The sequence below is a fragment of the Macrobrachium rosenbergii genome, chromosome 19 (genome assembly GCF_040412425.1).
Source record: "Macrobrachium rosenbergii isolate ZJJX-2024 chromosome 19, ASM4041242v1, whole genome shotgun sequence".
NCBI lineage: Eukaryota > Metazoa > Arthropoda > Malacostraca > Decapoda > Palaemonidae > Macrobrachium > Macrobrachium rosenbergii.
The window spans coordinates 5,563,159-5,577,883 of NC_089759.1; the positions used below are offsets into that span (position 1 = coordinate 5,563,159).

General features: G+C 37.0%; 1 protein-coding gene across 4 annotated transcripts in view; it reads left to right on the forward strand.

Annotated features, from left to right (window-relative positions):
- Positions 1–878: 878 nt before the first annotated feature.
- LOC136848579 (barH-like 2 homeobox protein) overlaps positions 879–14,725 on the forward strand; it is a 421,854-nt gene continuing 408,007 nt past the window's right edge. For all 4 annotated transcript variants that reach the window (XM_067120872.1, XM_067120873.1, XM_067120871.1 and 1 more), the window contains exon 1: positions 879–1,858. In XM_067120872.1, the coding sequence (XP_066976973.1) occupies positions 1,021–1,858 (838 nt within the window). In that variant the 5' untranslated portion in view covers positions 879–1,020. The remainder of the gene's footprint in view (positions 1,859–14,725) is intronic.

Consider the following 14,725-nt stretch of genomic DNA (forward strand, 5'->3'; position numbering starts at 1 on the left):
TGCAGGTGTGAACCGCTACAGGTGTCACATTCTTCTTGCAGACTGCTATTTATTCGGACATTCGAAAAGACCTTACAAGGAAAGTTGAGTAGATAATCGAATTATTCTTGAACGAAATAAATCTTCCATCTGGACTGATCGACGGCCACGGTGAGTGATAGACGATCTGCGATGACCGATCTGTAGCACAAAAGAATCCCCGGGGGAAATTTAACCTAACCGGCAACTCAGGGTCTAGAATTCCAAAATGGTAAGGTGAGAAAAATGGGCGTGTCCGATGGCTTTAGCTGACATTCGTGGGCGGGACTTAAACCACCCACCACGCTCGTAGGGTCGGGTAAGGGGCGTACCAGGGAGAGGGAGTCCTCCTCCCCCCTCCTCGTCCTCCTCCTCCTCCTCCTCCTACTGCTCCTACTGCTGCAGTACCTGTGTCACACAACTTGGCTATCATTCACAAGTCCTCCTTGGGGCCCTATTTTGAAGACGTCATTTAGGCCGGGGGATTTTTCTCCTGGACTTGATGAGATAACGGCAGAGCCATTTGGCTTGGATTGCCCAGTGATTACCGGATGTCGTCCTTTGTCATTCCCATGGGCCACCACCACCACCACCACCAGCTTGGTAGGGAGAGAGGGGTCAAGCAACGACTTGAGTGAGGAGGACAGGGCGCCTGTCGGTATGATGATGACACTCGAGAGGGAGGACGCCGTTTATCGTGGAATTTCCCTGGGTTTAATGAGAGAGTTCAGAGGTAGTTTAGTGATTCGGTGAAATGGTGCGCTGGCTCCTGCCGCCGCTTCCATGTTTTGTTATTCTGGAGACTTAATTAGGGGGTGTTGGAGTCACCGTGGGATCTTTTCAAGGGGAGAAATTCAGGAAACGGATTATGATCATAATAATCTCGCAGTAGAGAGAAAGTTCCTCTGAGAGAGGCGCTGGACGAATGTGCTTGCGTGAATGTGAATCTGTGATCTATATATTTTTTATATAATATTTTTTGTTTATGGACGCCCAAACACCATGACAGTGGCTATGGCCTCGTCTAAGACGGAAGTTCAGGAAACAGATTTCGTCTCACGGATGAAGAAAGATGACGTCGGGGATCATTTCCGCTCTCGGCAGTCGCCGCCGCCTGCAGAGGAAGAGGAAAACAAAGGGGATTTCAAGATTGTCATAAAGAGCAATTTGAGACAGTCGTCAGAGAGCCCTCCGTCGACCCCGCGTGATGAAGAGGATAACGGGGAGGGCGAAGAAGAAGGAGGAACTGAGCAAGGAGCTGACCAAGAGTCCGAGGAAATCCGGTCTCGCCTGAGTCCACAGCCAACAGACCTGAGTGTCAAGAGATTGGCTCAGAGCCACAGAAACAACAATAACAACAGCCCAGATTTCCCTCCCAAAGACGGGGTGATCTTTGGCAGAACGAACAACAACCATACCAAAATGCCTCCGTTGGCCGTAAAGAGTTCCTTCACTATAACCAACCTCCTGAGACCCATCCCTCCCACCCCCCCTCCTCTCCCTCTGCCACTCGCCCTGCCTCACCCTCCCTCCTCTGCTGCTGCTGCTGCTGCTGCTACTGCTGCAGTTGTTGCTGCTTTGCCCTTCAGAAGCTCTGTCAATGACCAGCCTCAGGATCTGAGCCAAGCGAGGAGGAAAACCAACGAAGTCATACCCAAGGTCACTATCACGCCCCATTTGAGCCACCGCCTGCCTGCGGGAGAGGCCCACAGGAAGAGGAAAATAGAGGAACTGGACGACGATGATGTGGATGTGGAGGACGACCTGGCTGACGAGGAAGACTGCGAGGAGGAAGAGGACTCTGGGATAAGCGAGAACCTTCTGCACGATGAAACTCGAGGTGAGGACAAGGACAGACTTTTTTTTTCTTTTAAGTTTTCTGTGACGCTTCTTCCGCCGTCAGCATTCGTTTAGTTTTCTCATTGCTTTTACATTTATTATAATACCCAGCCCCTATTCCAGGACTGTTCGTGTGTGACAGGTAAGTGTGCTGATAAGAAACTGTTCCGACTGGAATAGAAATGGTCCCAGATGATAGCTAAACTATTGACTTTCACCTTAGTTACCCTTTTCTTTTAATTATTATTATTATTATTATTATTATTATTATTATTATTATTATTATTATTATTATTATTATTATTCAGAAGATGAACCCTGTTCATATGGAACAAGCCCACAGGAGCCAGTGACTTGAAATTCAAGCTTCCAAAAAAATATGGTGTTCATTAGAAAGACGTAACAGAAGGTAATGGGAAACACAAAAGAAAGAAGAGATCACTTATTAAAAAAGAGAAATGAAAACAACAAATTGATAATTGAATAAATAAATAAATTAGCAATTCATTCTCTTAAGAGATTTTTGTACAACATTATTGCTCCGTAACTTTGTACGTTTGTCACTAGGATTAAGTTATATTTTCATAGCTTTAACTGGGTAACTGTAATCAGTCTCAGATGGAGGTGCTATTCCATACTCCTTCGCAATTCGTTTAATAAGAAATAACAAAAGGACACATAGGATGCGTTCGTGTATTTTACACAGCTTTGGCACCTCAAAGATATGTAATGTACTCTGCAGTACTTGGCACACTCTGTCACCATTTGGTTGCAGTCTTTCTCAAGACAGCGCTTGTTATCTTCAAGGATGAAAACGACATTACATAAGTGGAGGGAAATAGCAGTAATATTTGTCATTTCCTTTCAAGTTTTACTTTTAAAGATAAAAGTTATTAGGAAACTGAAAAAGTGTTTTCTTACAGTGACAGATGCCACGTATGCATTGTCATTCAGTATGTATGTGTATGTATATATATATATATATATATATATATATATATATATATATATATATATATGTGTGTGTGTGTGTGTGTGTGTGTGTACGCGCCCGCATGCCCAAGTATAAGTGAATGCCAGTGCTGTGTCAATTTTGTTCCTACATCCACGAACGCACATGTGTGTTAAGTTTACATCCAGTACCCTCAATTGTTACTCATGATCCTGACGTATGTAAAACAACCGCAAAAGAATAAAAAAAACAGTAAAATGAGATCCGCAGCTTCTTGTACCACGGCCAATTGCCTCCAGCAGGCAGTTATGTCGATGAGGAGAGCGAGTCCGGTAGGCATGTGCCCAGCCCGGTCATTTTCCTCTTGGATATATTCCGTATTAACGTGCTGCATGAAACTCTGGGAGAAAGAGGGTCCAGTAATTCAGTGAGGTTAAATAAAAAAAGGTGAACATGCACTATATCTTCGTTTTCAGGAATCGTACGTCTTCGTTCCAGCGAAGGCTTCTGTTCTCCCTGTGTCTGTGAAACAGGCTCATCTCATTGGTTTGAGAAAGGGAAACTCTGACGTGGTACACATGAATATCATCTATATATATATATATATATATATATATATATATATATATATATATATATATATATATATATATATATATATATATATGTGTGTGTGTGTGTGTGTGTGTGTGTGTGTGTGTGTGTGTGTTATATATACACGCATGTATACATACACACACACAAACGTACCCTGTTCGCCTTCGAGATGGTGGACAGTTTTCAGCAGTTACTGTTGGAAAATGATGCAATCGCGAATACTCTTCCTTACGCAGGATTCGACTTGATTCGTAGAACTAGTTACAAAATAATGCAGTATTAACTGCTTTGGTCGACAAAGGCACGGTGAAATTGAAATAGACGTGCCTAGTGCTCTATATTGCCCGGAAGTCGATCCATGACTCTCTCACTGGTGAGAAAGTGTCATGACCACTCGATCAAGGGGTCCCATGATTTTCTCGTTAATGCTAGTGAAAAAAGCCAAAAGGTCTCTCTCTCTCTCTCTCTCTCTCTCTCTCTCTCTCTCTCTCTCTCTCGTTTTAATTTCTAAAAGCGTTACTTAGGGTTATTTCAAGGGGTTTCAAGCTTTTTGGAGAAAAATTTATGGTACTGTAAAGATGCAAATATCTGCTGTATATTTTATTTTATACCATCTCCAGTGGATCGTATTCAGGGTGGAGAAGAACAAGAAAAGAAAGCAGCTTCATCCCAAAGGGTATGCTGAGAGTCGGAAAACCAACACTTTCTGGGAAAACGGAATTGGGTATAGAGCATCAGATCTTGGCAATTCAAGGTTAGAAACATTAAAAGAATTGTACAGTCCGATGACGACTTTGCAACTTATGTAGGAAGAGAATAGCAGGGGAATATGCGCTTATTAAAAAAATACCTTTCAGAACATCAGATTATATATATATATATATATATATATATATATATATATATATATATATATATATATATATATATATATATATATATATATATATATATATATATATGAAGATAAAAGGCCCATAAAACACTATTTTAACGTTGCAACCATAGATTTCGAGCACTTCCTTCTGTGCCCCAGTTCATAGGTAAAATATGGACTGATGAAATGTTGCACAGAAGGAAGTGCTCGAAATATATGGTTGCAACGTACAAATAGTGTTTTATGGGGCTTTCTATCTTCATATTATACTGTGGTATTACAGTAAAAGACATTCATATTCATATATATATATATATATATATATATATATATATATACGTGTGTGTGTGTGTGTGTGTATAAAGAATCACTAGATAGGTCTATAAAAATCAATAATGGTGTACAGAAGGGGTTGAACAAAATTAATTGCATTCGGGATCTAGAACATTCTAATCTACCTCTGGCTTTGAAGCCATTGTGATTAACTCTTGCTTATTAATCTTCTATCCAGCGACATACTTTCATTTAGGGTGAGGCAGAACTCAGTATAATTGAATCCTTCCGTTCCAGCCACACCGTTCTTCCATAATCATAGCTACGTAGAACCGTCCCAGGTCGTTACTGTTAATAGAATAAAAAGAATATAATTTGTCACAAGATTACACCGCTCGCTTTTCATGGGCAGATATCACTGTTTAGCTATGAATTGGCTGTGGAATTTGCTATGAATTAGATATGAAATTTGCTCTGAACTGACTATGAAATTCGCAATGAATTAGCTATGAAATTTGCTCTGAACTATCTATGACATTTTCTGTGAACTAGCTTTGAAATTTGCTATGACTTAGCTATGAAATTTACTATGAATTAACTGTAAAATTTGCTATTAATTAACTATGAAATTTGCTATGAATTAACTATGAAATTTGCTATGAATTAACTATGAAATTTGCTATGAATTAGCTGTAAAATTTGCCATGAATTAACCATAAAATTTGCTATGAGTTAACTATGAAATTTGCTATGAATTAACCACGAAATTTGCTATGAATTGGCTATGAAATTTACTAAGAAATAGCTATGACATTTGCCAAGAATTAGCTAATGACAATTGCTACGAATTAGCTATTGACATTTGCTAAGAATTAGTTGTGAAATTTTCTATGAATTACCTATGACATTTACTATGAATTAGATATGAAATTCGCTATGAATTAGCTAAGAGTTCGCTATGAAAGGTCCGTTGGACGTAACGAAACGTAGAGCCGAATTACTAATTCTGGGGATGAGGTTATGTCCGTCATTCTACCCCTAACTTAACTAGTCTTACGATCACCCACCCAAGTAGCCTAATGACCAATCCCAACTTTGCTTAGCTATGCCAGCGGTGTACCGAACGTGTCACAACGAATTCTATCACGTAGAGGGGGTAGTGCCGTCATTTCACCATTCCCTTTACTCTACCCCATTCATATTCTCTCTCTTCCATCTTGCTTTCCACATTCTCCTATCAATTGTATCATAGTGCAACTGCGAGTTTTCCTCCTGTTACACCTTTCAAACTTTCTACTCTGTTTCCATTTAAGCGCTGAATGACATCAAGGTCCCAGCGGTTGGCTTTTGTCCTAAATCCTATATCCCATTCCATTCCAAAACGAATTCTAACAAGAAGAGGAAGATAACATAAGAAGCCGATAAAGCACCAAGAGTGAGAGAAAGAGAGAGAGATTGAGAAAGAAAAGGACAGACAGACAAGACAGACAGAGAGTCCCCTTTGGTTCGTTACATTCCCACAACCTGTGACTCCTGTATGAGATTCACTCTGCATAGTTGTATGCTTTGACCTCCTTCCTTCCTTCCTTCCCTCCCTCCCTCAGACAGAGATAGAAAAAAAGAAACGCAACAATAAGCGAAAAAAGAAAGGAAAGAATAAAAAAAAAAGATGAAGGGCAAAACTTGACGATAGGACGGTAAAAGTATTCTTGACTTTCGCGAATAGAGGGAGGGGAAAAATGACATGAAAAGACGTGGAGTAGATGATGAAATATCTGAGCAAAGTGATGAAGAATATAGAAAGATATACAAAATAAAAAGAAAACTTATATATGGTTTATATATATATATATATATATATATATATATATATATATATATATATATATATATATATATATAATTTATATATATACATACATACACAAAACTGTATTACTTATTCTTTACTTGATCCCGTTTTTCTCAGATCTTTTACTGGGCCCTCCTCGCCTTTATTTTGATCCTATTTTACTGGCTATTCTATTTTCCCCTTTACACTTCCTTCCCCTTTTCTGTGGTACGCATTTCATGTCTTCGCAGGCCCCTTAATCATTATTTCTTCATATCAAATAACTTTATAAATCATAAATAATTTTTCATATATATATATATATATATATGTGTGTGTGTGTGTGTGTGTGTGTGGGTTCCGTGTCTGAATGGTGCAGTGCTCGATCCTCGGTTGCTAGGTACGGCACTCGCTTCTGGTCCAGCGGCTACCAGTCCACCCGGCTGTACTTGACCAAGGAAAGGGGCGTGGGACTAGCAAAGTCATCCCTAAAGGTTTGCTGATTACCCGTAAAGATGTAATGGGGCGGAGGTGGTCTCTTGGTGCATAGATCAGCAGGGTTGTTCATTGGCAGGTTAGTGTAATAGCATGGATACAGTTGGAAAGAGTAGGTACAGTTATAATATTTCAAGAAAGTAGACTGACAATACAGATACATTAAGAGAGGGAGAGGAGATTATTCTTGAGATAATGAAGAATAGTGAATTGATGAACCTCGATGAAGGAACAAAACAATGCTAGTAAATTAGTATTTCCGAAAGAAAAAATCCCAAAATTTGATAGGAAAGCAGAGGCAAATAGAAAATAGGTTTGAAAAATTTTTAATCGTTCGATCGCGACTCTTAGTTTTACTAAATTTTATTTCCAGTTCAGTTCGTAATTTAGTTAAATCACATTATGTAAGCACTATGATGTGCAAATGCGCAAACACATGTACACACAAACATATGCAATTAAACAAGACAGTATCCTTGCATATGACTTTTTATCACATCACCGTGATTCATATACAATCAGTAAGCTACAAACGTCCTTTAATATCCATTTCGCTCTACCTCGGAAATAATATATTTTCATATATGTTACCGAAGGGAAATTTTTTAGTTGATAATAAGTTCGTCGTCCCGTGGGTTCGAACCAACGAAGGACAAGAACTCAGGACTACATATATATCGATATATATGTATAAATATACATATACACACACATATATATATATAAACATATATATACACTGTATATATATATATATATACATATATATATATATATATATATATATATATATATATATATATATATATATATATATATAAGTACACTTTGAAGGTTACATATTTTCGAAACCCAGCCCCGTAAATTCGAGGGTATTGTGGGTATCATATGCCACATATGCCCACCTTACGTTAAGAAGCCCAATGTAACCTAGAATCCTTATATCTGAGTCTTGGATCTTGTGGATTAGATGTCAACTAATGGATATGAAATAAGCCTAACCCACATGAAGAAAATAAATATTCTGTGTTTAAGGAAGTTTCTCCTTACCTCTGTTTTCATATTATTATTATTATTATTATTATTATTATTATTATTATTGCATGTTCCTCTTTTCATAATTTGTTTAATATTTCTCTAATTTTTATGCAAGAAACGTCTGCTATATTATGTTTAAGTTATCAAATACCTATATTTACTCTGGTTGGAAAAAAAAATATATATATATATATATATATATATATATATATATATATATATATATATATATATATATATATATATATATATATATATATATATATTTATATATATACAAGTATATACATACATACAGACAGACAGACAAATGATGAATGCCTGACAACACAAAATATAATGTAACCAATGCCAACGTTAATATTTTCAATATCCACAGTACTTTAACATAACTGTCTCGTAGACTTAATTTCACGAAAGATAATGTTCTATGCATTCTCATGAGGGTAAAACCTTCAACATTTGGTTCCTTGAACGAGATGGACAACTTTCGCTCCTTTATTTGGTATAAAGAACGTTTGCTTATTATTCATAATTGAGATAATATGTAACAGTACATTGTCTTGCAGTGGCAAAACGAACTAGGTTGCTTCAAGTTGAAGAGATTCGTATAATCTCTCTCTCTCTCTCTCTCTCTCTCTCTCTCTCTCTCTCTCTCTCTCTCTCTCTCTCTCTCTCCCAAGGCTCTGACACACTCAAATATTCTCGTGACTCCATAAATTGCAGGCAAATGTGTACAATATCAGATTTATGTGTTACCTCCTATTCATTGTCTTAAGAAATTTTACGCATTGTTCCTTCAAAGTAAATGCAAGACTGGTATTAGATTCACTGTTATGATACTTTCACTGTTGATTTACACTGCCTAAATATATCAAATTAGTCAATAAATAGATATATAAATATATGTATATATAATGTTATTTATATATATATATATATGTTTTATATACGTAATATATTAACTTTATCACTTACACAATTGTTCTGTGCATTAATACAATTACTAACAGGACCTCATTGCAACTGGATTGCATCTAGCGGAGTTATTTATTCAAAAACAACTCCGCTAAATACCATCCAGTTTCAATGAGGTCCTTTTCATAATGTGTATATATATATATATATATATATATATATATATATATATATATATATATATATATATATATATATATATATGTGTGTGTGTGTGTGTCTGTCTGTCTGCCTGTCTCTCTGTCTGTGTTTGTGTATGTGTGTGCGTGTGTGTAAACTGAAAAGCATTAATTAAGTAACAGAAAAACAGCCAACTGATGAAGGCAGATAATCATGCAACCGCTGAAGAGATGCCTCATGTCTCATACCTTTATAGTCTGACATCTCTGTCACGTCCCATTAATGACCTTGGTTGGTGAATTAGTCCGCTCTCGTCGATATTGTATGAAACGAGAGGCGATGAAAGATTAATGGAGAGTGACATTCTTCTCAAATGGGCGACAACAACCACACTCTATCTTGGCAGTAATGACCCAGCTAATTATCACAATTAGGCAACGCTAGATTAGGGATCCGGTGGGCTCCATTTATGCACTGGGTTATGCTTTGTCTTTCTGTGCTTTTTTTTTTTTATTTTTCCACCGTTGTTTTTTAACGTTTTGTATTGATGTACAATTTAGAATCTTAGATACAGGTTTGAAGTGAGGCTTCGTAGAACAAATTTCTATGCATATGCTATACATTAAAGCCTTTCTTGTAGTCTTTATTCATGCATAATTCTGCTGCTTGTAGTTTGTCAGTTCAAGTATACTTATTATGGCAATGCCATGTGTTTGCACATACGCACATTAATCCTTGCATGTGAGCATTTACCCAATCACATATACGGTAATTAATGTTCACTGGAACCACATAATTAAAAAAATATATACAATATGCACAGATAATGAGAAACGGTTTTCTAGTGATCTAGGGTTAGATTTGTGTTTGACTTTCTTTCATTCAAACAGTGTCTCCTTCATGAATCTTGGATCTATTCAGCGTTCTAAAAATTAAGCGACGTTCATATTAATGTCACACTTGCTATAGATCTTTTCACTCTCCATTGACGTGAGGTTCGTACCGTTTTTCTGTTTCGGATTGTACATTTAATTTATTTAATCAGATCAGCACCCATTATCATCCTCCATAGTCCTTTAAAAATTCTTCAATGAATGAAATTCGAACTCACAAAGACAAAGGCCATTTTCTCGTTCCTTTGGTGAAATCTGGAACAGGAAAGCGCTAGCGAGTACGAAGTCTGTCTTACGTTATTCATTCGTTTCAGGAACTTCCTTGGTGTCGTGGTTGTCTCTCTTTGCTTTATCTCTCAGCATTACCATCGCCAAATGTCGCAGATTGCGTAACGAGGAGAGAGAGAGAGAGAGAAAGAGAGAGAGAGGGAGAGATACAAACACAGTTTTAATAATGGCAATCACATTGTCATCAGTAACAATACCTGCGGTACGAATTGCTGTCATGTATTATTGATCACGAGGACGCAAGGGAATGATATCGAGCTACCTAGCGTGATGTTCATTCATGCGTTGCAACACTAATGGTCATCGTAATGTCATGTGCCGGGCTGGTTCTTGCGTCACTTGTAATTAAAAAGGGCGTCCGTGGACCGTAGAGTTTGCAATCACTTTTTTTTTTAATGATGGCTAATTAAAAAGAATAAATAAACAGTTATTCCTAAGGCATAGTACAGGAGAGAAGCGTTGATATCTGGTTAATTGCATTTTGCCTGGCTGTTTTACTTCGGGTCTTTAAGCAGATTTTCTTGTTGCTGTAAAGACATCAGAGGACAGTCTTAATAGTCTTCATAAATCTTTGAATTTATGCTGATACTAATCACAAGTGAATTCTCTCTCTCTCTCTCTCTCTCTCTCTCTCTCTCTCTCTCTCTCTCTAATTAATTTCCATAGAGATTGAGTCTTCGACTTGTTCGATAATTATCTAAAAGACACCGAGTTGAAAAACTCAAGCTATGACAAAGAAATTATGAGTTATACAAATATCTTTTTATACTAGGAAGAAAAAAAGCTATGCAGTACTTATGAGATTTTTCCAGCACCGTTCACCCGAATAAGCCTCGTTCAGGACCACTCAATAACTGCATTTTTTTTTTCTGCAGCTATCCGGTTGCTTGCAAGTTTCGATTTTCAGCGATCCAGTCCTTGGCAAGGTTCGAGTGAATTAGCATACAAAGAAGCAGTAAAATTTATATTGGAACATGAGAATTTCATCTTTGTATCGGATAGGTGAAATCCGTCGTTCAGAAATGAGGTAAAATAAAAATGAACGTGATTTAAATTGCAGTTGTGAACCCTGAAGAGATATTTGAGCTTTTCTTTTGCAAAGGAGGTAAATGGGTGTCGACCTAACTCATCATAGTAGGCTATTTGTACTATCCACATTTATCAATGCGTAATTTCTTATATCAATTTTGTACGTGATTGTCCTGTGCATGTATGATTTTATTTAACTGGTATTATTAACCATATTTTCATACATATAAAGTATATATGTTTGCATATGCTCCACGCACATATACACACATACATGTGTGAGTGTGTGTTTGTATATGTTGTAAAACATTCAGCTTCATGCAAAATACTAATGAAAATTATTGAGAACCTGAACCGAACTAAGACTTAATTCTTTAACTTTACTCGACATTTTGTTTATGTGACACAAAAGTAAAACATTAGCTCCTTTAAACAAATCAGAAACTCCCGTAGGGTTTCAGATAGGCTTAAACACAGGTAAAAATGCCCATAGGGTGCTAATATGTATTTGTTCACGTGCCCTTATATCGTCAGTGAAGTTAACTTGCCTATAAATATTATTTCTCTTTTTTTCTTTTGTAAATATTTTTAGTTCGTGATAGAATTTCCTTGGACACAGCTGAGATTATCTGACAGTGTTAGCACAGATGGATACTTTGAAGTAATGCAAGTTTATTGTTCAATTCAGCCAACTGTTTAATCATATCCGATGCTATCTAGCAAAGGCCAGTTGCAGTACATTGGGAGGATTTAAGCATACAAAGTTTTTCTCGGTTTTATACATATATATATATATATATATATATGTGTGTGTGTGTGTGTGTGTGTGTGTGTGTGTGTGTGTGTGTGTGTATTTTACACACGCTGTATATTATATATATATATATATATATATATATATATATATATATATATATATATATATATATATATATATATATATATATAATATATACATACATACATATACAGGTTATTCAAAAAGTCTGACCCTATAGGAAAAGTGAAAAAGAAACCTATCAAGACTCTTTTTTTATTTAATTTATGAATTATCAGTTACTTTATCGGTTACAGTACGTGCTCAAAATGATATTCATTTGCTTCTATACATTTCCTAACTGGTGCACTGAAAGAAGTTTGCGCGTACCTAACTGGGAAAGCAATAGTTTTTACGGGACACCCTGTATGTATGTGTATGTTTGTCGGTTGGTTTCTACCTAGGAAAATGAAAGATGCAGATGGTTAAAATATGCCCAATAGTTTTGTCCCCCAGTGGACCTCTTTTTGGAGCGTTTAATATATGTTATACACATATATTTCTTTATTTATATGAATATATGTATAATATGTTTGTGCGTGTATGCTTTGTAGAAAGTCAGGTCGCCCAGAAGAACGCAGTAGCCCACCTTGGCAATATTATGGCTTGCATTCGACATCAATGTCCAACCTTTCCTCATACCAGCCTGTCTTATAACCCCTCCTCTTCCTCCCCCTTCCCTCATTACCGTCCCATTCCAAGTAGTAGCGACCACAGACTGACCCTCCGATTACCCAGTCGAGCTTTAGAAGGAAGGACGGAGCCTTTCTTTTCCACCTCTCCCACGCGCTCTTCGGAATTCGCACTTTCTTCTCCAATTTAGAGGAAGCTTTGGCAATCGACTTTTGCTAACGCGGGCGTAGCCGCGGCTGCCGCTATATTCCTCGATTTCGGTAAACCGCGCCGCCTTTCCGGCAAATGCCTTTTCTTCGTGATGATTTGCAACGATTATTCTCCTTTCACCTCCAATACATGACTTCATTAGCCCACTTCTTCTTCTTCTCGTTCTTCGTATTTTTCGAACAAACTTGATGGCCTCTGAACTGAGGCCTTCCCTTGTGTGTCTGTGGTAGAAATTTCTTTTTCCTTTTTTTTTTCTTCTCGTTTCCTGACATATGTGATTTCCGAAGAGCGTGGGAACTGCGTGACCAAACACTTCATTCCGCCATTTCTCCACAGGTTAGGTCTCCTTAAGTGACCGAAAAGGTCTGCCTCTTTCTCTTTACTTCCTTCCGTTGCGCTGTATTTATTTATTTGGTTTAAAGTTCTGCTACCCAGGGGCCATGTGTCTCTTTTGGTTGTTTGTATTTTGTATTTTACTCTACTTTTCGTGTCGTTGTTTTCTATTATGTTCTTTCAACATAGTTTTATTTGAATGGTTGTCCACCCTAAGAATTGTAACACCTATAATAATAATAATAATAATAATAATAATAATAATAATAATAATAATAATAATAATAATAATAATAATAATAATTATTATTATTATTATTATTATTATTATTATTATTATTATTATTTCTTATCTCGTTTTTCATTGTTCTGCTTTTCCCCTTTGGTGTCTGTGTCCTTTTCATAATCAGATCTGTTTGTTATATTTTCACGCATTCGTGTACATAATCTGTTCTTCTGTTAATCATTATCCTTACATCTCGAGCTTACTTCATTTCTCTGTTAAGTAATTTTTTAACTAATTTTTTATTTTCTCATAACCATAGGGAAGCACGCCGTCTGGTACGCATGTATATTCAAATGCCTTTAATACGTTTGTAAGTCTAATTGATTCAGTTATTTTCATACTGGAAAATTTAATGATGAAGTGACAGAGAGAGAGAGAGAGACAGAGACAGAGACAGACAGACACATTTAATTATGAAATGACACACACCCACACACACACACACACACACAATATTCGGGAAACAGTAATTATCCAGGTTTTGCCCTCATCAGTGAAGACTTTCAATTGAGGAGAGAATTGATTTAGAAAAAGACGAAGGAGGAACTAGAGAGATTTGAATAGAGGTGAAGATGTTCTTGTTAGCGTAATTTACACAGTTTAATTTTCAGTTAAAAATAGGTTCTGTAACTTCCCACTAATTATAGAGAACGATATGTGTAATGAAGAATAATTATATCAGATTTACTCTGGGGATATCAGTCTCTTTATTCACTTCCACTATGCTTATCTTCCAGACATTATGACTAATTTCCATCTCCACTTGTTCTTTTCATACGTTCCATTTATACTGTCGAATTTGCATCAGCTCCCGTATTCGTTATTTGTTGTCCAGTAAGCATTAATTGCTCCTTAGTATTTTTCCTTTTTGTTTTACCTTTAATTTTTATTATTTTAATTCTAATCTTTGAGATGTTTCGCATCTTTATATTTCCTTCCATTTTTCTCTCAGTTTCTTGACTATTCTCTCATTCTCTTCCTTTTACCTTCTTTCGTCCACTTCTCTTCTTCTGCACCTTACATTCCTCTTTCCAATTCTCCCATGCTTCCAGTCACTCAGTACCCCCACCCTTCCCCCCACAACTCCCAAGAACCCGCCCACCCACGCCTAATCACCCCCTCCCCTCCCGCGCTCCCAATTACCTCGTTACTGGGCTGTGCCGTCACTTCCCTTTACCCCCTCGAAAGTTCTTTCTCTCCTGGCCTTCCTCGACCTTT